General features: G+C 24.5%; 1 protein-coding gene across 1 annotated transcript; it reads right to left on the bottom strand.

Annotated features, from left to right (window-relative positions):
- Window positions 1-7,908: 7,908 nt before the first annotated feature.
- Window positions 7,909-8,868, bottom strand: LOC145841164 (kelch-like protein 36). The gene has a single exon (XM_082948535.1). The coding sequence runs from the start codon at window positions 8,866-8,868 to the stop codon at window positions 7,909-7,911; it is 960 nt and encodes a 319-aa protein (XP_082804661.1).
- Window positions 8,869-25,798: the final 16,930 nt, after the last annotated feature.

Genomic DNA, 25,798 nt, shown 5'->3' with positions numbered 1-25,798 from the left:
GTGCAAGTTAGTCAGTATTACCTTTGAAATTATGTCTAATGTTTCTTTAACAGAAAAAAGCTAGTGCTTTAATTATAATGAAAATGTTTTGAGTATTTTTATTTTAAAGCAAGGTTTTACAAACTACTTAAAAAGGCACAAATTACTTTTACTAAATTTGAAAATTATTTCTCATTAAACAGCCATTAAAAAGGTCTAAGACCTTTATTTTTGCTCTTCATCACAATACCCTAGAATATCTAGTGTAAGATAAAAAATAAGACATTATGGCCCGTCTGTGACCTCTCAACTGTTCATGGCTTCCCGTTTGCCCCTTTACTGCTTATGGCTTACTTAATTTGTGTAGAGGTCCCAAAGGAAGCCATTTTGATAATTTGCGTAAACCTAGCTTCAACGTTTAACAAACAATAATCCTTAAAAACTTTATATAATACCAAGTTGTACGTATAGTTTTAGATTTTTAGGTATATTTCAAGTGGATAATAATTAATCAAAATATTTCTTTTTTCGTATTGACATTTATTTAAAATTTAAAAAGCAAAAAAAAAATGTTACGTTCAACTCAGTGTGACTTTTAGCTCAGGTAGTATTTATTTAATGATTATCGATTCAGAGGAGAAAAGTAGGTCTAAAAATATGACATAAATATTTTTTCCTCAAATGGTATGTAAATTTTTGTTTAATAAATATAAGAAAATAAAAAAATAATTTATTTAAATATACATTTTAGTTAGTTAAAGTAGTTTTTAGTTTTAGCTATTTTTCTTTAAGTTTTATTAGATTGACTTTTACAATTTGTTAAACTTTTAAAATTGATTCAGGTGAAATTTTATTGTGTTTTTAAGGCATGAGCTGAGTCAAAAAAAAACACACTTTATTCTAATCAAATATTATAACACTAGAGTAGTTTATACAAGGTTGCCAAAAAAGTGAAAACCTTAAAACACATGAAAATTACCTGAAGAAACCTGGAATTAAAAAACTTAAAAAAAAACTGTAAAAACCTAGAGTTTTGATTCAAAGTCACCAAAAAACCTGGAAAAACCTGAAAATTTTAACAATTATAACATGTTATGTAGAAAAATTTTAATTTGACATAAAAAGTCTATCATATAAATAAAACATTTTTGTCATCATCAATTTTTTTTTTATAAATAACACATTTAAAGTAGGTTTACAGTATGTTTTAACGTTTTTTTTACTTTTCAACTCAGCTTCTTAACTTGAACTTTACTTTAAACTAAAAATAGACCCAAAACTGTGTACTTTTAAAAACCTGAAAGAAAATTTTAATAACTTGGTGAAAATTTGATAAAAAAAATTGGAAACTCTCTTTATGATAGAGTTAAAATGTCTGTGCTTAAAGTAACACTTAAAAAAAAAACATTTTGCCTACCTCAGTATCTTAAATCTTATCTGTTATAGATTTTGTAATGTTTGGTGCTTGGTTGTCATTAACTTCTATTATGATGTTATAACTGTTATAAGTTATCTGTAATAAAAGTGTAAATTGGTGTTTTTTCTAAAATAATACATCATAATAACTGTAGTTACAAAAAGATATAACTTACAAATTGTAGTTTGTAAAAAGCAAAGTTAATATTTACAATTTTTTAATAAAAAAACGTCTAAACTAAATTTACTTGCTTGCTAATTGAATAAAATAAAAATTTGATCCAGTAAATATTCTCATTCTTAAAACTTAAAAGTATTACAGGGTTGTTTTTGTTTTAAATTTTAGATTTTAAGTTATTAAAGAATTTCAAAATAAGTAGCCACTCTGTCAGAAAAACCAAAAGTTTTTAAGAATCTTTTCCAGATACTCTTATTACCTTCTAAGCTTTTAAAGGTTCAAATTTTCTTGTCATTTACTAAAATTACCAAATAATTTAATTTAAAACTGTTCCTAAACAAGGTTCAAAAATATTAATATGCTGCAACTTTTTTCATAATTAAGTTTTAAATTTTAAGAATTTGTGTAAAATTGATATTTGGTGCCTGATTTAATGATCTTTCATGTAATATTTGATCAAACTTTCATATTTTTCATTGTTTTTTTAAAGATTGTTATTAAAAATTCAAGGCTTCTTAAATAAAAACAATTACATGGTTTTTTAGAATTTCACGTTAAACGGCCCTGCTAATAATTTTCTTGTTATCACCTTTTTTGTAAAAAATATTTATGCTTAAATTAGGTATAGTTTATAAGTTAAAATGCAAAAAACTAATAAGCCATGCAACAGTAAAAAATTGTATAAAACTGATATATTACTTAAACATATTATTGGTTTTAATTTTAATTTTTTGTTTATATTTTTTCATTTCTCTTTTTTTTTTTTTTGTTATTATTTTTTTTTACTATTACCATCGGTATTTTTTTATTTTTGTTTTTTTATTTATTTTTTTTAATTTTTTTAATGTAGATATTTTCTGCCTTTTTTTTACTCTCGTGCAAAATTGACTCTGGGTACAAAATTTTCTTCAAGCAGTTTTGTCACCAGTGCAAATTTTTCTTTGTGCAAAAGTATCTTCGTGCAATCTGTCCCATTACCCTTTTATTCATATAAAAAAAATCTGAGGTTAACTAGATTTAACCATATTTTAGTTGATGTATTATAAAAAATACTCGAGAAAATTTTGCTAATCTATATAGAGTCTATAAACTAATTATCTATTTTATACGAATAATTTTTTCCATTTTCTTTAAAAAAGTTATATAGCCTATTTTTGGTTGTAAAGGTAGTAAATTATTATAATTTTCTATATCTAAATACTTAATCTAACTATAAAACTTTTGTGTTAATCAATAAAATTGTTGAATTGAACAATTAAAACCAAAGAGACTTGGTGACCCAACATCCAAAGGTTCATTTGACCTAAAACGCTTACGCTTAGGGCTTAATTTGAATGTGACTTTACTATTGGGATTTGACATACTTATTACTTTACCCTAGACTTAATATTACTATATATCAATACTATTATAAATAACCAGGCACAACAATTGAGTGGCTTTCTCTATTAAACGAACTTCAATGAATACAAAACCAATTGTAAAAATTACAAGAACTATTAAATCTGTGTATCGTAATTACTTTTTATATAGTAGAAACTTGAATCCTTTAGATCACGTAGTTTTGTGCACATAGAACAAGATTCTAGAGTTTCATTGTTTTATTTAAAGTACGAGCGGTTTTAAAGTGTGTTTACTAGTTTTTTCATTATTATTTTTGCTATTTTTCGGCCTACTGTAACTTTTTTTTATATAGTAGAAAGTTAAATCTTTATGATTACGTAGTTCTACGCACATAAAACAAGGTTCTAGGGTTTTGTCGTTCTAGTTTAAGTACGAGCAGTTATAAAGTGTGTTTACTAGGCTTCTTCTATATTTTCATTATTATATCTGGTATTTTTCGGCGTATCGTAACTATTTCATTTTTTATAGTAGAAACTTAAATTACGAAGTTGATCACGTAGTTCTGCGCACATGGAACAAGGTTCTAGAGTTTTATTGTTCTAACTTAATTGCGAGCGGTTGAAAAGTGCTGTAATGACTATAATTAAAAAATTAGAATATGTTGAAAATCTTAAATTTAAATGTCTATGAAACTTCAGCCTCGTAAAAGTTATTTGTTTTTATAAACAAGTTTATAATAAAAGTTTGCAATAATCTATTATATATATTTTTATACTAACATGAATAAAAAATGATAAAATAAACATTTATTAAACATTTTAAAAGGGTAATTTTATCTGAACAAATAACTAAAGTTACCAATAAATCATCTTAAAGTGTTTTCATATGTACACATAAATGTACAAAATACACACACAAACTCAGTTTGTACCCCTTTTTATTAAATACTTTAGTTAGTTTAAGTTTAGTTTATGCATAATTTTCTAACATTGTTGTTTCTACATTTTATATATAAATTTGTTCAGACAAATTTATAACAACATATATGACATAAATTAATATAGTTTTTGTTAGGTATATATTTTAAATTTTTAAACATTGAATTGTCAAACTAAGTTAATTTGTATTCCTTGAATATCAATACACAAAATTGCTGGTTTTTGGAGCTACATTTTTAATTTTAAATAGATTAAGGGATGGTAAATTTATTAAGTTTGTACATTGTTAATCATATTAGTTCAAATTCAAGCAAATAAACAACCAAACAGTGCCACAAACTCAGTCTATCACTAATTTAAAACTTCAAATCTCAGGCTAACTAAGTCATTTTTTAAGTTTTGGCTAGAATTGTTTTTTGTATACAAAAAAAAATCAGGAATATCTTTGTTTGGAAGAGTGGCAAATTAAACTTATAATGTATGTTTTGCTCAACCCACAGTGTTAGTTTGAGTTATAATATATGTTAGATTTAAGTCTTAAAGCTGACATAATTCAAAGTAACATTTATACTATTGTGTACTTTTAGTGTGAACAATCAGTGTTGACAAAAAACCTAAATCCCGGAAAAGCTGTGAATTTGAAACTTTATGCTTAAAAATTCTGAGAAAAACTTGAATTTGAGAATTTTTGAAAAAACCTAAAATTTCAAACAATTGTTACATGTAAAGCAATAAAATTTCGTATGAAATAAAATTTACCAAATAAATATTTTTCTATTAAAAACATATTAAAGTAGCTTAACAGTTTGTTTTAATATTGTTATATTTTTACGCCATTTTCTATAAATATTAATTAAACTAAAAATAAATGAAGGAAATGTATTTCCAAAAATTTTGTATTGGTGCTTTGCACCTTTACTTGAAAAATTTCACCGATTGCTGTGCTTTGCGTTGAAACTAAACTAAGAAATTCTACTAAAATGTAAAAGTTAGTAGAAACATCTCTAATAAAAATTATAAGATGAGCAATAGTTTTTTCTATCAATGCCTCATGTTAAATGATTGATTAAAATTTTAATTTGATTTATGCGACTTTATAACTTTAATGCAATTCCTAAACACGACTTCTTATTGTCATTGAAGAAATAAACAAATATTTTTCATTACCTCCAACATAAATTCTTTAAAAAAATTTTAAATTATAAACGGTATCTCATTTTAAGTAATAAATTTTGCTTCTTCATAACTTGCCTTAACAATTTTTTCTGATCATTCTGTAGTTAGTGAAGATAACCATGTGCTTTGTTTGAACTAATTTGTTTGTTTATTGTTTCTCGCAATATATTATAACTAACGTTTTTTATTCTTGTGGCTCGTCTTATATTCTACAATTACTATTTTTTAATGCAATGTTCTTATTGCAGAAAAAGAATTGCTATAATGCTTAATGAAATTAAGTTATCTACTTCGTTAATGACTTAAAAAAGTTTTATACTTTTGTTAAATTAGTTTAAGAAACTTAAAAATCTATTCCAGCTGACTTATATTTTTTTGGAATGTAATTAATTTACTTATAATAACCTTCTTAATTTCTTCATGTTGTGAACTTTATTTTAAATGTGTTGCTACACAAACAGACTATTTTAAAAGTTTGAAACCTAAGCAGTTTGTGAAAATTTTATTTCTTCCAATTTCTTCCAAAGAAATCTTCCAATTATCAGAATAGATTTTATGACTGTAAAGTAGTCTACTAATAGTAACTTTTTTCTTAATTTCTAACACTTTGTACATTTTAATAATGATAATATTTTAACTAGGTGATTAAGCTTGATTAACAACTATTTTTTAGCTTCTTCAACTTTAAATAAACTGGTTTGATACAACTTAGACATCATTGATTTTCACGTGGCAACCATGTAAAAGACTAGTTACTAATAAGATATTTTATTAAAGTATTGGAGTATTAACTATTTTAGAGAATTTGTTTTAGCTTCAGGAATATAAACAGGTATTAATTTTATTAAGTTTACTAGTTAATAAATTCTTTAATAAATTTGAATTGTTTTTAACGCAAAAACTTTTTTTAAAGTAAATATTTTAAGATATATAAAAAAAGGGTTGATAACTTAACAAATAAATTGTCCTCAAGTTAGGTTTTTATAGAGAGCTAGGTTGTAAGTAAAGTAACAAAAGTATTAAGTTTTAAGTTTAAGTATTAAGAAAGTACATAGCTTATTAACACTTAAGTATACTATTCAATGTAAGTTCTATTCTAATAAATAAAAATTTAATTAGGCATTCTTTTTATGGCTCAAAGTCATTTAGAATAATAAAGTGAGTAAAAGTAAAACATTTCTCTAGTGTGACTAAAACTAAAACCACAAGATTATTCAAATGTCACTAAAACTGCGGCCCGCGAAGACTTTGGAAACTTGAAATTTGGCTCGTGACCAAAAAATGCCTGGCGACCCCTGCTCTAGAAGTTGGTTGTAGTAATATTCTATGATATTTAACTATATGCAGATTATATTAATTTTGCTTAGTCTAGCCTTTTTTTCCGATAGTATACTTTACAAACAGTATATGAGCTATTTATAAAAAAATTAAATGCTTACTATTCTAACTAAATTATAAGAAGTTTAAAATAAAAAATTTCGATTCTTGTTTCAGTTTAAACTTTTTTTACTAGAACTACAAAGAGAGTTTAATTTTGATTTTTTACTTATTTAAAGTAAAAAAAAAATAATTTCTGGTGTATTAAAAAAAAAAAAGTATAGTAATAAAATAAGGGAAGTAAGTAAGTATAGCAATGATAGTGAATTCTAAAACTAATTTGAAGAAAATCAACTATGGGTCCATATAAAAAATTCAAATAGACAAAAACTTATAACGGCTTTTATTTTTTAAAATTAGAAATCAGGGTTTCCACAAACTCAGTCTGTATGACTATGGCAAGCATAGTTGTTAGGTAAATTACTCAAGATACTTTTTAGAATTTTTTGAATACCAAGATAGTTGATTAAATCCTGGATCTTTAATTAGATTTAGTTTTCCATGTTTAAATATTTTGATATTTTATAAATATTTTTTTTAAAGTTTTTGATTTTTATTAATTTTTGAATTAATGTTTTATTATTAAAACTTATTTAAGTGTGTTTAATTACTGAGGAGTTGAAAAACTTTGAGGTCGTTTAAGATTGTTTTTTTTTTCTGACTTAAAGACAAGCAACCCTGATTGATACTTATGATATATTATGTTTAAGTATTTTAAAAAAAATTAATAAATATTTTATGAATTAATAGTGTTTTAAAAATTAATAGTGTTTTATTTTCCTATTCCTCTTACTCTGGAGAGATAGTTTGCGGTTTTTGTAAATTTGATTGTATAAATGTTCAATTTTTAATAGTATTATCTATTAGAGTTACAAAGTTTTTAATTCTATTACTCACAAAACAGTAAGTTTGCAATCAATTTGAAAAATAAGTTAATTGACCTAAAACAGTATTGATTACTACCTTACAAATTATATATTTATAACTAGAGCCGATCATTTTTTACTCGCAATCATTACTAACCTGACCAAACTTAATTAATGTTTTAATTACAGCTACTTGAAATTTTAATTTTATATTAAAAACTAATTAAGATTTTTTTTTTGCTAAACTGTTTATTAAACATAATCAAAAAATACTTAAAAGTTAACTAGACGCATTGACTATGATGGTCTTCATGCACATGTTTGAGAGTAATTTTTAAAAAGAACAAATGTAAAAATAAAATTTTGAAAATACGAAAACACTAAAATTTCTAAAACTGTTATACATTCATAGTTTTTGTTTTTAGTGAAAAACATAAACAAGGCACACCTTTGCGTCTAGTCTTTAAGAATAAACTACGAAGTTTAGTAGTTTTTTTTATAAAACGAATAGCTTTTTAAATTTCAAAAACTTTAAAAAGTTCGTAGCTAAAAATAAAATCTAAGTTGTTAAACTTTTAAAGTTGAATTGAAATTCTAAACTCCTTATTTAATATTTCTTTTTACAGCTTTTATTCTAGCATAGTTGCGGTAGTTTAGCACAAGAAAAATACCCATTATTTTCAGTTATTTCACAAGATGTTTCTGACCATACGTCATTGTCAACGTCATAAAGAAGTGCAAAGGTTCGGTTGTTGCTGAAAACTACAATTTTATTTCCAACCATAACTACGTCAGACTTCCAGTATACGTACTCATTTGAACCTGCAGGGGGAGGTTTCAGCAAAACAAACTCGTTACAAAATGAATCAAAAACTTCACTAGTTACAATATAATATCCACCAATTACAAACAACTTGTTCTTAATAGAAACCGACTTGTGGTGTGTTCTTTTTTCAACCATGTTTGGCATTCTTGACCAGGAATCATCAATATGATCATATGCCTCTACAGCGTTTGTATCACCATTGTCGGTTTGTCCACCGGAAACAACAATTCTTCCTTTGAAAACACAACACGACGGGTAATACTTTCCCAGGGACATTTTTGAGATTTTTCTCCATGATTTGTTTTTAGTATCAAATTCAACGCACGAACTCAACTTTTCTGAAGGTAAAGTTCCTCCAAAACAATAAACATTATCAATAAACGAACACGTGCAATACCCTTTACGATAATCATTCATTAAAGCTATTTTAACCCAAGTGTTTTTAACGGGGATGTATTTTTCAACAGACAATATTGCTTTGTGAAATGTGTAAAAATCATAAAGGCCACCGAACACATATATTTCGCCTTTAATGCAAACTACTTGTGGACGTTTTCTCCCATTATTCAAAACTGGCAAAGCCTTAACGTCAGAAAGATTGTTAGCATTGATACTAAATGGTTTCTTAACAAATTCTTTTTTGTTTATACCCCCTGCAAGAACAATGTTAAATTTATCCTGATTGCAGTACTTACTTGTAATACTTGATTGGTTGTCATTCATATTTTGCATAGCTTCTTTGATAAACTCAACACATTGTTCATTCATAACTAAACATGAATTTAGTTTAAGAATATGATTTAATGCTGGAATTGTTAACAACGACAGACGTATCTTGCGCAAAAGATCTTTTGCATGTTTGCTACGTTCAGTAATTTTATGGGACAACCAATTGTTTGCTGCTTTGAATACCTGAAGTTCTGAGTCTATGAACAGTTCAGAACTCGCTAATATAGTTTTTAAAAGTACTAAATCTAACTCTAAGAAATTTGGAGAGTCTTGAACAGTTGGGAAGCAACGCTCGATAAAACACAAAGATGTTTTATATAATTTAGAGAGATTGAAATATTGTGATAGTGAAAAAATTGTTGAAACATTTTTAACATTAATACTTTGCTCTATCTTTTTACTTATTTCTTTTTCTTTACCTTTCTCCAAAAAAACTTTGTTTATTTTCATAGATAGTAACTTTTTTTTTTCATCAAAAGGTTCAGTTCCTATAAATATATTTTGTTTAAAAAAAACAAATAAAGCTTTTTAAGTACAAAATCAATAATATTTCAACAGTTAAAACTATAACTATACAATTCAAATTTAAAAAAAATGACGGAAATTTGCAACACCAATCTAAGGTTTATAGTTTAAGTAAAAATAACCATATTATCAAATTAATTTTCATTAACATTACAAATAATTATTATAAAAAGTTTAGTTATTCAAAAACAAATAAAAAACTACACGTTAGCATACTACAAGATAAATCTTTATTTGTTATAAATATCATAGTTTTTGGTCAATATTAGTAAATTTTAATTCAAAATAAACCATACTAATATGATTAAAATATAAATTGGCAAAACATTTATAACTGTTGATTTTATTAAAGTTTTAAAAAAAGAAAAAAAGAGTCATAGGAACAATGTTTATTAACATGCTATTTATTTTTAGGTAAAAAGCTTTTATTATAAATAAAATCTTACCTTTATTCAAAACATCAATGCATTTTTTGGTATTTTCTTTGCAACGATCATAAAATTTACCTATTGTGTTTTTTGCGAGAAAAATTTTTTCAGCTTCTAGTGTTGGTGAAACTTTTTTATGTTTTGAGTTGCTTTTATCCATAATTAAATTTTAAATCTGTAAAAATTTGTTACTACGTATTTTTCATTGTTAAAGTAAACTAACAAACCAAAGATAAATAATATAATAAATATATACTTTTATATTCAACCGTTTTATAGTATGTTTTTTAAGAATAATTTTAGTTATTTTCACAACTATCTAGATTTAGTCTTGTAATTTTAAAGCACATTTACTTTAATAACAATTCTACAAATTTCTTCACAAAAACAAAAATATATTAAGTTAAATAAAATTTATTGGACAAATATTTAAAAAATTACAGCAATTTATACAATCTTCAGTCAATGTGAAATGGTAATTATAAACTAACAACAAATTACACAAAAAATACTGTTTTACCAACTTTTATTTTATATGTTAAAATAAAGCTACACTTTAGAATTTAAATAATTTTAAATTTAGGCGATTAAAAATCGAAATTTAAACAACTTGGTTTTCCTATTACTACAGTTGACTTAAAAATAGACTTTATTTGCTATTCCACCTTGTATGTATATATAATTAGACAATAAAGATTACTTCTATGTAGTATAGTACTCTGTGTAATACCTTCATATATTTTATTGAAAAAAATAAATTGAAACGTAAGAGAAATTTAAAATAATTTCTTAGAACAAAACTCAAAATTTAAAACTTTAACTTCCAAATAACAAACAAAATTAAATATAAAATGTAACATACAAAAAAATTTCTTCCGACAAATTATAAATATGTAATCCACATAGAATTGTAGGTATGATTATTGTGAAATTTAAACCTTCAAAGCCTACAATAAATATATAACAATATCAACCTAACTCATATTAACTAATACTTAGGGCTACTCTATATAAAACTAGGCAAGACCATTAATGAACATATATTTATGAAGAACCTTTAAAAATTAAAAATAGAAAGAAATAGTAACACTTATATAAAAGCTTTACTTTACGTTTTAAATAAATGATGCTGAAACCTTTAAACAAAATAATTCTTAAGAGAATTTACGTTAAGAAATGACTAAAACAATATTACTTTTAGCCACCTAGAATTTAAATCAGAAACCTGCTTATAAGTAGGAAATAGTTTAAAAAGGAATTTTACAATAAACCACACATACTACAAAGGTATACACGTTCAAAATAAAAATACTAACTGTGAAAAACTCAAATATAGAATAAGCTTTTAACTTTAGGCTGCGAGCATTGGAGAAGAGTTCTAAAATGTTAGTAAAATCAACTGCATTAACAACAATAAAAGTTTAGTATAAACCAGGCTTGATTCATTACAAACTATATTCCAAGAATGAACATCCAACAAATCTGTATTTTAATATTATTAAATTAAACTACCACTAGACATTTATAACATCGTTGCTAACTTTATTAGCCAATAATATAGCCCGAGAAACAGCTAAAGTAAGTTAACATTAAAATACTCATAAGTTTTAGATGTCAACCGAAAATAATTGTAGGTATGGATGGTTATATGGTACTCTTACCCTACACTATTAACCTTTACAAACAAAAAATAGTATTAACCTAACTATTATTGATACTTAATAGAACTTAAGGATACTCTATACAAAATTAGGCATGACATAAATGAAAATTTTATATTAAATAATATGTGCAAACAATAATAATAATAATAATAATAATAATATACAAACTTATCTTTAGAATGTTTTAAGTAAATTCAGTTATATCCTTTAAACACAATAGAGTTCAAAAGTATATACTTCAAGATAACTTTAATTAATATTATATAAAACAACTTATAAATTTAATCAAATGACTGCTGACAAGAAAAAACATGTTAGATTAAAAAACAACTTTAAAATAAACAACAAATTAACAAATTTATATTTTAACTACTTGTAGCAGCAGCAAGGTGGCCTATAATGAATACTTCTCCAACTGATGAGTACTTATATCTGCCTGTAATATACAAAGCAAACTTGCATCTGTAAAACTGTGACGTTGCGAGCTTTCTCTTAAACGCTTGGATGATCAAAAATTTTAACTCAAAAATTTCCATTTAATTTAAACACTTAATAAGTGCAGTTTTATAAAAAATATCCTATTAAACATCCTTTTATTCCACTTTTTTTTTGTTTAAAAATAGACAAAAACTAGGTAAAAAAAGTAACACATATCAAAATTTATTGGTCTCAAAACTAACACAAATGTTAAAAAAAAGTGTTTAAATAAGTTAAGAAAAAAAAAACCAACTAAACAATTTTTAACAAATGGTCTAGTAGTTCTAAAAAAATTTGTATTGCATAAAATAAAAAATTTTTTTTATGTATTTACCAGAACTTTAACAACTTACTTTTATTTCAAAACCAATAATTAATACTTGTTACAACCCTTTATAATGATGGTTGCTTTTAAAAAAAATTACTGTAAAATAAAAAATCACTCAAAAGTCATTCCTATTCCCAATGATAGAATTCCTAATAATTTCAGTATATTACTGTTCTTTGCTATCTTATTTATTTATACATATTTACTTTTTCTGTTTTTAATTAGAGTTAACAGCCTGACATAAATGTAATATGACTTATTTTTACAAAAAAATAGTCACTAATTTTGTGACTTATTTGTAATAATAAATTGTCAAAGCTTTTGGGAATAATTTAGAATTATATGTTATTAGTTTTGTGGACTTAAAATTTGTCACAACTTTATGTGAATTATTTAAATTAGAATTATGTTAAAACCCTTTAATTTATTATTTAATCTCCCTTTGGTACTCTATTGCCTGTGTATTTCTTAAACTTTTATTCCTTTTGTTTATTAAACTTCATAGACTCAGAAATCAAATCTTATTATTTTTCTTGAAAACTAATGCAATATTTGTTGTAAAACTTCTCAAAATCTACTGTTTTAGAGAATTCACTGTGAAATGAAAATGACAAAAGTGTGAGATTAAAATGTGATAAATACAATCTTAATAAAAATGTTTATCCTAGTAAAATTTATTTGGGTAAAATACTGCTTGGTTTTATTAAATTGTTACTTAGAAGACTAGTGATTTTTTACCTTGAGGACAAAAATTGTAATATTTAAAAGTAGTGTACAACCACACTTAAAACAATAATTAAAACTAAACCTATCTTTGAACTAAATAATACTCAAATATATTCTATACTGTACTACTTAAAAATCTTGGTATAACTTTTGGTGGTTATATATTATATTAAGGAACATATCAAACACTAAAAAAAGTAGAACATCTTACTTTTAAAAATACTTTATGTGTTGTCAAAAATTTTTAACAAGAACTAAATTCAACAGGAATATACTACAAAAAAGAAGAATTTTATTAATTTTAATTACATGGAATTACAATCAGAAAAAAAATTAATAAACAATATTTGAAAAAGAACTTTATACTAAACAGAATAACAACAAATAAGTTTTGTTCTAGAACAGCATTTGGAAGGTCATGACTAGAATATAACTGCAGCACACTTTTGCTAGTCTATGTAGGTATATCTGAAAAATGGGTACGGATATAAATTGCACGAAGACAAAATTTACGAAGCCAAATTTGCACGAAGCCAATTTTGCACAAGGTACTTAATTGTAAGAGGGAAAAAATTGCACGAAGACAATTTTGCATCAAGAACTAATTTTGCACGAGCTAAATTTTTGCACGGGAGTAAAAAAAACTGATAACAAATAAAATAAAAAATTAGAATAATTAAATAGAAAAAAAACAAACCGAGAGTAAGGATTAGTTGTAACTAATCCTAAAATAAAATAAATAATAACTCATAAAAATTATTACCAAAATAAATTTGATAGAATAAAATTAAATCAATAAATGCTATCGACCGAGGGCAATAATAATATAAAAAAAAAAAACTAAATTGAAAAAAAAATTAAAAAGAATTAAAAAAATAAATAAATAAAAATAAAATTTAACCTGTGCAAAAATGTCCCCGTACAAAATTGTTTTCGTGTATAATTGACCCTTCGTGCAAATGTTTCTTCGTGCAAGTTAATCTTCGTGCAATTTTTCCCCTGTGCAATTTTGACAGCGACCCCTTAAAATGTAAACTTTTTTTTGATCAACTTTCTTTCTTGCTGACTGATTTTATAACATTTGATGTTCAAGTAATTGAAACAGTAGTGAAACTTGTATTCAATTACTAGTACATTACTTAACTGTTAGCACAAGTTATACCAAATATAAGCTAAAATATAAAATTATTCCATTTGTAATGCTTTATATAGTTCTAATAAATCTTTTAAGTACAAAATTAAGTTCAACAAATTTAATATTATTTCTAAATGAAAGCTTGTTTATTATGAACAGCAAATTAACTAAAAAAATATAGTATTTTAAAAAATCAGCAGTTTTTAAAATTTAAAATCTTTTTTAAATAGAAAATTACTAAAGATACTACAAAGTCTCGTTTGTGTTTAAAATGTATTAAAAGGTAACTTATTTTTTATAACTTTTTGTTATTAGTATAATACTATATCCAGATTTAATTTATTTTTGATTTGTATAGTGTTGTTATCCAACATTAAATATTTTACAAGCAATAAACGAGCTATTGTTTAAAAATTGAGTGCTTTGTATTATAGTTAATAAGTTTTAAAAGATTAAAACATAATTTAACTAAAAATTTAAAAATATATATAATTCTTGTTCTAGTTTAACTTTTCTAACAACTTACTCTAGATATACTTTTGATTACCATTTTTACAAAAAGTATTTTATTAAAATTATTTATTAATTTAAGAACATTTATTTATTACAATAGAACACAAATATTTTTTGTTTAGTAAGAAGTAACTAAAATTTGAATAATGTAATAACAATTTATATTTTAATTAAGAAAACTAGGATATTACAATTTATAAACTATTTCGACACTTTCTAAAATTCCATTAAGTTCCATTTTTTAAAATTCAAACCACCAATAATAACAGCTTTCTTATATTAAATATCATAAATTAGGTTTCAACACGTTCAGTTTAAATGACTCAGACAAGTTTGGATATTCTATTAAAAAACTCAAGATACCTAAATGAACTTTTCAAATACCAACCTATATTTTTAATTTTTTAGATTTTTTATGAGAATTAGATTTTGTAGTTTCAATGTTTTGCTATTTTATAACTAACTTTATTTTAAAAATTTCCTTTTATAAATTTAAAAAAATTTAGTTTAATTTCTAAATTTGTTTATAATTTAAATTAATGGTCTTGAAACTATTCAGTAATCGGGACAGCTTAAGGTTTCGTTTAATTGTTTTTTGGCTTCAATAGTGGCAACCTTGATAAAAAATTTTAATATTTTCTATTTAAGTCTTAATAAGAATTTTAGTTTATATTTCATTAATTAAAAGTGTTTTTTATTATTATCCTTATTTTGTAGGTCTGACTTGAAAATTTAATAAAATCTGTAAATGTTCAATTTTTTATAGTTTTACTTAATAAAGTTACTAAGTCTTTTATTTTAAAAACCACAAAACAGTCAGCTTGCAATTTTATTTTTCGAAAAACAAGCCGATTAACCAAAATCATATAGATTAAATTGTTTAAGAATTTTATAATAAAGGTAGGCAACCTTTTACTCTAAAGTTATTTTACATTATTTAACATCTACCTGCCAGGTTAAATAAAATAAAAATGACTAGCGCTTCATGATAAGAAAAAATATCAAACTCATAAAAGTATATAGTTGTTAAAAACGTTAAACGAGTTATTAAATTGCCAACCTATGCACGTTACTTAAAATAAGATTACGTTTTAAATAAAAGCTTAATTACAGCAGGTGAATAATTTTTCTTTTCTTCATTTTAATTTTAATTTTTCTTTTAATAAAAAAGTAAAAAGACGATACCCAGTGCAGAAAATATACTTCGATTCTTTTGATAATCAAAATTTGTATAAAAAGATAAAACAGTTTGAAACAAATTTAAAAAGTACAATATAAGCTTAAAATTAGCTTTAATACTAATTTCTTGGTATTATTATTGTAATTCGGTACAAAGACAAATAAAATTAAAAATTTCTTTAAATAGTTGTAGACAGTTTTATTACGAAAAAGTAAATATGAAATTACTTTTAATTGAACGAAAAAAACTTTTAATCAATAATTTAAATAATATAACTTCGAGCTTAAGATTTGTACGAAAATTGTAAACAAATATATAACTTTCTGATCAAGTTACATGCATGTTACTTACCTTTTATTTATATAAAACATAATTTCTTCGTAATTAATAGTAAAATATATTTTAGTTGATGATGAATACAAAATAAGAGACTTGAATAAATTTAGCTAGTCTATATAGAGAATACTATCTACTTATGCATTTTATATGAATAATTTTTTTATTTGCTTTAAAAACGTCAAATAGCTTAAAAACTAGTATTGTTTTTGTTCGTAAGAATAGTTAATTATTTCAAGTTTGTATATCTAAATACTAAATCCAAATAAAAAACTTTATAGTATATCAATTAAATGTTTTTAAACACTTTATCTTTATTGTTAAACCTTATTTCTTTACTGTTTATATTTTGTTTGCATGGTTAATAAAACATGAAATTTATACTTAAAGTTTAAGTTAAAATGTTTACACACTTATTCTACTATTGACTTCTAAACATATAAATTTAATTAATAATTCCGTACTTGTCAGATTTGTTTAACTTTTCATGGACTACAGCCACACACTGCAGATTCAATTTTATAAAGTCAACAGGTTTTGTGGTATAAGAAGTACTACAAAGTTGAACTATTCTTTTTAACTAATAACAGTGTTTAAATCTAACAAAAATAAAATATCAACCATGTGAGTTAATAGAATTATTCAGTATTTGGTTTTGAGATAAAGCGGGACTTTTTTAATGTAAAAAAGTACATTACTTTAATTTTTTGAAAATATATAAATAAACTATTTATTTAAAGTATTTAAAATTAGCGCTTAATTATTAAGATATTGGTAAATAGTTTTTTTAACGTTGCTTAATAAGAAGTTTTGAAAATTTGCTACTTGTTTTCTCAGACTTATTGTATTTCAATGGTGTGAAAAAATTCTAAATATGTTTTAGCTTCAAATTAAAATTAATTTAAATATAAAGCCAACAACTATAAAACACCAGCAAGTTAATTTGTAAAAGTATTTGAACTTTCAACGTTTCTTAGTAAAAAATAAAAAACCAATTAAGTAAAAACTTTAGTTTGTTGAATTTTAAGTCTTCTTGATATTCAAAATAAATGTATTACAAATTAAAGTTGACTTAAAAACAAGTAAACAAAAATTAAAAATAAAATTGAGCTAAAGTTCCATAATATGTGCAATTAACGCTTTAACGCTTAAAACTAAAGTTTATGAAAAAGCGTTAATTTAATTATTTATCTGTAATAACAAAAAAAAGTCATATAATTTCATTTTATATTCTTTTGATATAATATTTCATATTAAAGATTGATAATATTAGAAATCGCAATAGTGCTTGTAATTATTCACAAAACTTACTAAAATCCAATTCTAGATGTCAAAGCTTTCAAATTGAGATTATTTAAAAAAAATTACTAATTTGTGTCAAATCTTTACTTATTTGTGTGTTAAGTCTTTTTTTTTATTTAGCATTTCCGACCAAAAGCTGAACCATTAAATATTCTAAAGTAAAACAGACAAAGATTAATATTAAATCAGCAAATAAAGTCGGTAAAACGCTGTAGAAGCTAATAGTTAATAATCATTTGTCAAAAGTTGTGAAGTTAGAACTTACTATATAAATAACATAAATTTGAGCAGTTTTACGAAATTTGTAAGAGATATTTTATAATAAAATAAAATGAAAACAAAACACTTTTGTTTTAGTTTTAACAGGCATACCAATCAGTATTACAACAGTTGATATAGTTTGAAGTAGTCGGAACGGAACATTACATATGCAAATAAAAACAATAAATACAAATTTAATGGTTATAAACTATATTTCGTTATTTAGTGCTGATTATTTATTTAAACTTGTAAGAAATATACAATAAAAACAACCACATAGATTTCGTAAAAATTCTTAGGAATGTATTTACTTGTAATTTATTAGTTAAATTTTATTAAAAATTTAGGGAACTATAGATTAATTTTATTAACGGTTTGTTTACACAATTTAGTCCGGAAGTTTTAATAATTTAAAGTTTAAACAAACTTAAATACATTTTTTTGTGTCTGTATAAAATACATTTTTTATTAAGTATTAAAATTGAATACGTAATATTGACGTGCACTTTGATAATTTTTCCTTGAAAAAAATAAAACGATTAAGATACTTTTTGTTTGGCTTTAAAACTAACTCACTAGTGTCTATTCGGTTAGATAAAAAGATAGTTTCAAAAACTTTTAAACCTGCTTATTCTAGAAAATCCGTCTTATCACCTCAAAAATATCTAATCATTTATTTAGATATAACATAAAGAATGTACATAAAAAGTTTTTAATTTTATGAACAAAATATTTAGCTAAACAAAAAATGAACAGTTTCAATAGAGCAACTAAATAGTCTATAATATTAATTAAATAGGTCGAGTGTTTTAGAGACAAATTAATTTCACCTACTTGATTGTTGTGATGGTTTTAAAAAGTAATTTTACGTCACCAAGCGATTTTGTGCGGTTAATTTTTTCTTTGTTTATTTCATTTAGTTTTAGTTTTTTAGCCAAGTCTTGTTGATACCGAAGTTTATAAACTTTGAAAAAACGCTTTCTTCAATTATTTTTTTTGTGGAAAAACTACAAAATGTTTCCTGACATTAACAGTTTAGAATTTACGCTTTTAAGCGAAAATTGTTTTCAACAGAATAATATTTAAGCTTTTATCTAGTTGTAATTATAAGTGCTCAATTTGAGTGACTTTCGCTTTTGATAAAGTTGTTGTAATTCGATTATAATTCAAAACATTTCCAGAAAGAAAAATTTAGTTTTTTAAAATTAATTTCATATTCTTAAACAACTATTTTTCAGTAATACGTAGCAAAAAGTAAAACAACTATCTAACTGAGTTAACATTTTTGAACAATAAAATAAATAGTTATATATTGATAATAAATATTTAAGATTCAAATTTAATCGTTTGCTAGTAAAGATCTTAGCGAAAAAAGTTTATTGAAGTATACATTAATAACAAACTTAAACAGTACTCTTTCTATTTAAACATTACTAACACATTAACACATTAATACATGTATTCTTATTTTAGTGGTTAATAGTTGGTGCTATTTATAATGTCAAATACGTCTTGTATGAAACTATATAATATTTGTAGTTATTAAATACAAATTATAAAAAAGCAGAGTAAAACAAAAAATAAAATAAACAATTAAGTTGTAATATAAATTTTGATGCAAATTTTTTATAACTTAGTTAATATTTTAGTTTTGTAAATTAGTATCTCTTCAAGTTTCATGTGAATAGTTTATGATATAATCTTTGAAATATTGAATTGAAATATAAACATTATGTTAAGGAGAAGATTTGCCTCTACTTTTTATACTTTTAAACATTAAATTAAGTTTATCAAGTATTTAGATATTAATTTTTTGTTTTGTTCATTTAAAAAAAATTATTTGATTTTTGCTCAACTGACTAGTAATTTAAAAATTTATCTATTCGAAAGCTAATTGTGACGTGGTAAACAAAAATTTTGTACCTCTGTTAACAAAAAATTCAAACTTTTATTTTTTATTGACCACACAAACAAAATATGAACAGTATAGAAATAAGGTTTATCAAAAAAATATTAACTGTTCGAGAAAAATTTATTGATAAACACAAAAATTTTATGGTTAGATATAGTATTTAGATATAGAAATTTCAATCATTTACTACCTTTACAAACAAAACCATAATCATTTTTTTGCTATATAACTTTTTTAAAGAAAATAAAAAATAATATTTATATAAAATGCGTAACTAGTTTATAGATTCTATATAAATTACCAAAATTTACTTGAGTATTTTTAATACTACATCAACTAAAATATGGTTAACTGTTATTAACCTCAGAGTTTTTTGTACATGAATAAAAGGTGAATGGGACAAAATTGCACGAAGAGACTTATGCATAAAGAAACATTTGCACTGGAGGACAAAACTGCTTGGAGAAAATTTTGCACCAAGAGGCAAAAAAAAATTTTGCACGAGAGCAAAAAAAAAAAAGCAGAAAAAATATACATCAAAAACAATTAAAAAAGATAATAATAAAAAATCTCAAAGCAAAAAAAGTAAATTACCGAGGGTAAGGGGTAGAAGTATTAGTAATAGTAAAAAAAATAATGAAACTGTTTATAAAAAAAGAGAAATAAAAAAATATATAAAAGAAATTAAAACGAAAAAAAAAGGTACCGACCAAGGGTAAGGATTAGGGGTAACAGTGATATTACAAAAAAACAAATATGCATTAAAATAAAATATTAATAAAAAATAAGTTAATGAGCGAAGATATGGGTTTAGGCAACAGTGATAAAAAAACTAATAATTAAAATAAAACTTAAAATTATTAAGAAAAAGAAAAAAAAATCACTCTGTGCAAAAATGTCTCCGTGCAAAATTGTCTGCTCATGAACAATTGTCTACGTGCAATTTAGTCTCCGCCAAGTTTAATCACCTCTTGAAAAGTTGTCTTCGTGCAAAAATATCTTTGTGCAATTTTGTGTCCTTGTGCAATTTTCTACGCTCGTGCAAGTTTGAAAGCTACCCATTTAAAAGATAAGTAACATGCATGTAACTTATAAAATAAAAAGTAGAATGTATTTCTATGCACTTTTTGTATAAGTTGTAAGTTTTAAGTTAATGTAAGTAGAACATTGATTGAAATTTTATTTTGTACAATCGAATGTAGTTTAATATATACTTTTTCAAAGTAAAGTCATCAACAATTATTTAAAAAAAATCTAAACATTTTATTTTTATTTGTACTAAATTACAATCATAATACCAAGAAATTAGAGTTATAGTTAATTTTAAACTTGTTTAGTACTTTTTAAATTTGATTGAAAGTCGTTTTTTCTTTATTTAAAAATTTTGATTAATAAAACAATCGAAGTAGGCAGAACTCTGCAGACTAGATATTGTCATTTTACTGTTTTATGATGAGAACGATTAAAATTAAAATCGGAAAAGGGAAAATTGTTCGACTAGTTTCTATATTTTTAAGTAACATGCATAGGCTGGCAAAAATTAATTCGTTTGACCTTTTTAATACTAAAAATTCTTTAAGTTTAAATTTTCTTTTTCTTTACATTTAGCGCAAGTATGTTTTTGTGATTTAATAAAGTGGACAGGTAAAAGTTTTAATACTAAATACTCACTTTAAAGTGAAAGGTTGCTAACCTTTATCTAAAGTTATAAACAATTTATTCAGAAGGTAATCTGTTTAATTATGTTTAATCGACTTGTTTTTCAAAAAAAAAAAATTTCAAGCTCGCTGTTATCGTGGTCATTAAGGTTAAAAATTTTGCAACTCTATTAAGTATAACTTTAAAATATTAAACAATTTACAGGGGGTGCATGACACGACTATTCAAATTCCGACAATTCAAATTCTTTAAAAAAAGTTGAAACGGCCTTAAATAAAAAAGTAATGTATGTTTGTCAAACATTAGAAATACATTTGTTAATAATATAAATATCTACAGGCCATTTTTTTCTTTATGCAAAAAATTAAATAGTTTATGAGATATGGCTTAAATAAAATAAAAAACATAGATATTTTTAGGAGTTTTAAACTAACTTGAAAAAATTTTGGATTATGCAAAAAAGAAAAAAAGTAGCTTGTTGATATCAATAAGATCTACATATATTTTTTTATAATTTTTTTAAATTTACATTACTTTTTGAGATATAATCTTTTAAGCACTTTTTATATTTTCGGAATTTGAGTTGTCTGAATTTGAATTGTCATGTAATCATTTACACGTTTATTTGAAACTACAAACTATCTCTATCCTTAAATAGAAAAATTTTAAAAATATTTTAAGAGTTCACACTATTAAAGTCAAATAACAATCTTAAGCGATTTTAAACTGTCCTGACTAGTGATGTACCGGACTCACTATCCGGGTCCGGGTCCGGCCGGATATTGCCATTTTTGTCTGATATCCGGATCCGGCCGGACTCTAATTAAAAAAAAAAGTCCGGATCCGGTTCCGGCCGGATTCTAATTTGAAAAAAAAGTCCGGGTCCGGTTCCGGCCGGATTCTAATTTAAAAAAAAGTCCGGATCCGGGTCCGGCCGGATCCTAACAGAGATCCGGCCGGACCCGGATCTAGTTAGTAAAAAAGAGCATATTGAAAAATATTTTTTTAAAAACAAACCCTGTGTTAATTAATAAGAGTCATTTTCGTCACTTAAAACTAAACACCTACCCCGATTGGCTCATTTTGTACACGTGACTAATTTACACTTGTTTACATTTAAACTATGAAATAAACATTTTAGAAATGCAACTCTTTACAAATGTTGTAAAATTGAAAACTTTGGAATGAATACTTGCATTATTTGTTGTTTAAAGTTGAGCTCAGAGAATATTTAGAGTTAATACGGTTGAATGTATGAGCCAATGAGAATCATATGACGAAATGTCTCAAACTAAATACTGATGCAACAAAACATCAGAACATGACAGGCAGTTTATATGTAAGCAGTTAGTTAGTTTGGTGAGCAGCTTGAAGCAACAAAATATCTTGAACTTTTTGTGAATGCTTATTGTAAGTAGTGTTTTGTTTTAAAAGTGAATATTTCAACTGGTGTTTAATTGTTTAAATATTTAAGCCAGGTTTATAGTTTAATAGTTTATTAAAAATTTTACAGTCTCTTGTTTACTAAAAGTTTTATTTAATTTTTAGTTTTTTGTTTTAAGTCTTTTGATATAGATTTAAATAGCTTCAACTTTTTAAAGTGTTACCAAAGTAATTAATAATTTTGTATATGCTAGTATTTCTTGTTGTGTTTCATATAAAAGATTCATCACTCAAAACTGTCGTGTCTGATTATAGAAAGTAGTCTCAGTTAGAATTTAGTATTTGTTAGATATTAATTAAATAAGGTAGGATTTAATTATGATGGGTAGTGCAAATAAGTTAAGTGTGCCACAATCAGTCCACAACTTTACTACCAAATTGTCAACCTTTGCTAGCTGTTCTACTGATTATTATATTAAAGTAATTTTTTCAGTTTTTAAAAACCTCATTCTAACTCAGGCTTGTTTATACTCACTCTAGCTAGTTTTATTGACTTAAACAGCGGCAACCCTGCTAGTTTCAAAATTTTTGGGAATTTTATAAAATCTTTGACTGCCTCAGGCTAGTTTAGTTTTTTATAAAAACTCAGGCTAGTTTTCTTTTAGATTTTGAATGAGTTTGAGCTGATCCAGTTTTCAATATTTTGTAATTTTCTAGTGTATTTTGTTCATGAACTTGATTTCAGATTTTTAATTGTAAATAACACTTAAATTTGTAAACCTTGTGGCTAGCTGTTCTACTTATTATTAGATTAAAGTTATTTTTTTTAGTTTTTAAAAACCTCATTGTGACTTAGGCTAGTTTATACTAATGATGTACCGTACTCACTATCCGGGTCCGGGTCCGGCCGGATATTGCCATTTTTGTCTGATATCCGGATCCGGCCGGACTCTAATTTGAAAAAAAAGTCCGGATCCGGTTCCGGCCGGATTCTAATTTGAAAAAAAAGTCCGGATCCGGTTCCGGCCGGATTCTAATTTGAAAAAAAAGTCCGGATCCGGTTCCGGCCGGATTCTGATTTGAAAAAAAAGTCCGGATCCGGGTCCGGCCGGACCCGAAATTGTGGGTCCGGTACATCACTAGTCCTGACTCATGAGTAATCTGAAAATCTTTTGTTTAAATAATAGTTAACCTTAGAAAAAAAAATTAAGAATTAATAAAAATAAAGATTTTTAACAAAATTTAATATAAAGTCTAAAAACATCAAAAAAACAAAATTTCATTAATGATCAAGAAATTAAAAAAACTAGCTTAGATATTTAAAAATTCATAAAGATATCATGAAGTTTTTAATACAATAATCAAACTTGCCTGAGTCATTCTGACTGTACGTGTAGAAATCCTTATTTATGATATATTTTATGTTTTTGGCTATTGGATTTTATGAAGTTAATCCTGAGTGGAAAATTTTTGAGTTAAGTTATATACTGTAATATCTTAGCTATTCCTACTCATATTCCTTACTTATATTAAAACACTAAAATCTGTTAATTTTTACTAACCCCGAAAGATTTTTCTTCATTTATAATAAGTGATAATTAAGTAATAACTTAAAGTCTTTTTTTTAAACGGCTATCGAGTTCTGTTTAAAATAAAATAGTTTTGAAATTTAAACTAGAAAAATATTTGTAAATCTTTTTATTTTTTTTTAAACTTCCATATTAATCTGTTATAACTTATTAGTTTGAAAAAATAAGTCGTTTATTGTTTGTGAAATATTCTACGTGGAAAAAAATCAGTAGACAAAATAAAAGTATTTAGAAACTCATATAGTACAATACCACAAAACATTAATACAACCAACTTTTAAAAAAATATTTTTCATTTATAACAATTAGAAAAAAAACGAAACTCTGTAGTGTTTTTAGTATTTTCTAGAAAAAAACAATTTAAAACTTAAAAGATACTAATTTATTTAGAGTATATATCTTTCTAACTATAATTACAGTAAACATGCTTTTAATTATAACAATTATGAAAGCAGTGAACCATTTTACAACTTCAAAATAAGTGAAACCAATGGTACTTAATTTAGTACATAAAAGTCTTACAAGAACTATATAGAGCTTAACAAACACATAAAGAAATAAAACAAACTACTTTGAAAAATTATACCTAAAAGTTAAGTAAACTTGACTTTTAATACATTATAAACGTTTATAGTGTTAAAATAATTTAATTTAATCATATCCTAACTCCTTAAACTATAATTATGTTATATTTTTTAAAACAGAACAAAGGCCATAAAATACTCTTATTCGTAACATAAAAATCTAGAATATAACAGACACAAAAAATTTCATTTAAATATATGCCTACATAGAGGGCATGTATTATGTTCAGTAAACCATCCTTCAATACATTCCTGGCAAAAGGAATGCTGACCATCGCAAGTAAGACGCATCATTTTTCTACCAACATCTATGTCTTCCATACAAATACTACACTGATCACCGACATGCGTTTCATCACTGGTGAAAAGAGGAAATCTCTGAATTCTTGCTGGTGCCAGACCACCTTTTCTGTTTATGTGCTGTCGCTCAAAGTCATAATAAACTATACCAGCTCGTCGGTAAGTTTCTAAAGATTTTCGATTCCATTTATTTCTAAGACGGTCTAAATTTTTCATTTCTTTATGTGTGTCTTCAGCCTGGCGTTTTAACTTTTTATTTTGTGCATCACTATCATTACGTTTTTTTTGCATATTTTTCAATCTTTTAAGATTTTTCTCGCTGTAGTCGATAGTTTTTTCCAACGACTTGTCTTTATTAATAAATAGAGAATCGTAATGATCAACTTTCCGCAAATAATCATCAATGAATCTTCTTGCTTGATCGATTCCTGCCACGTTTTGAAGATCATCTTGCCATTTCTGATAAACTTCTTCAAGTTCTCGTTCTAAGTCTTTGTAAGATATCTATTAAGTATTTTAAAGTGAATTAGAATAGTATTTTATAGTTAATTTCAAAATTTTTTAATTATCTACATCATTTTTCAATGTTTAAATAAGATTCAACATCATTATATATAAATTAAATTTTAGCAAAGTTCACAAACTTGATTTATACTCGAAGTAATGT

The sequence above is a fragment of the Thalia democratica genome, chromosome 7 (genome assembly GCF_965202585.1).
Source record: "Thalia democratica chromosome 7, ktThaDemo2.hap1.1, whole genome shotgun sequence".
NCBI classification, from domain to species: Eukaryota; Metazoa; Chordata; class Thaliacea; order Salpida; family Salpidae; genus Thalia; species Thalia democratica.
Note: the sequence above shows the minus strand (reverse complement) of the source record. Positions and strands in the feature narration are given on the sequence as shown.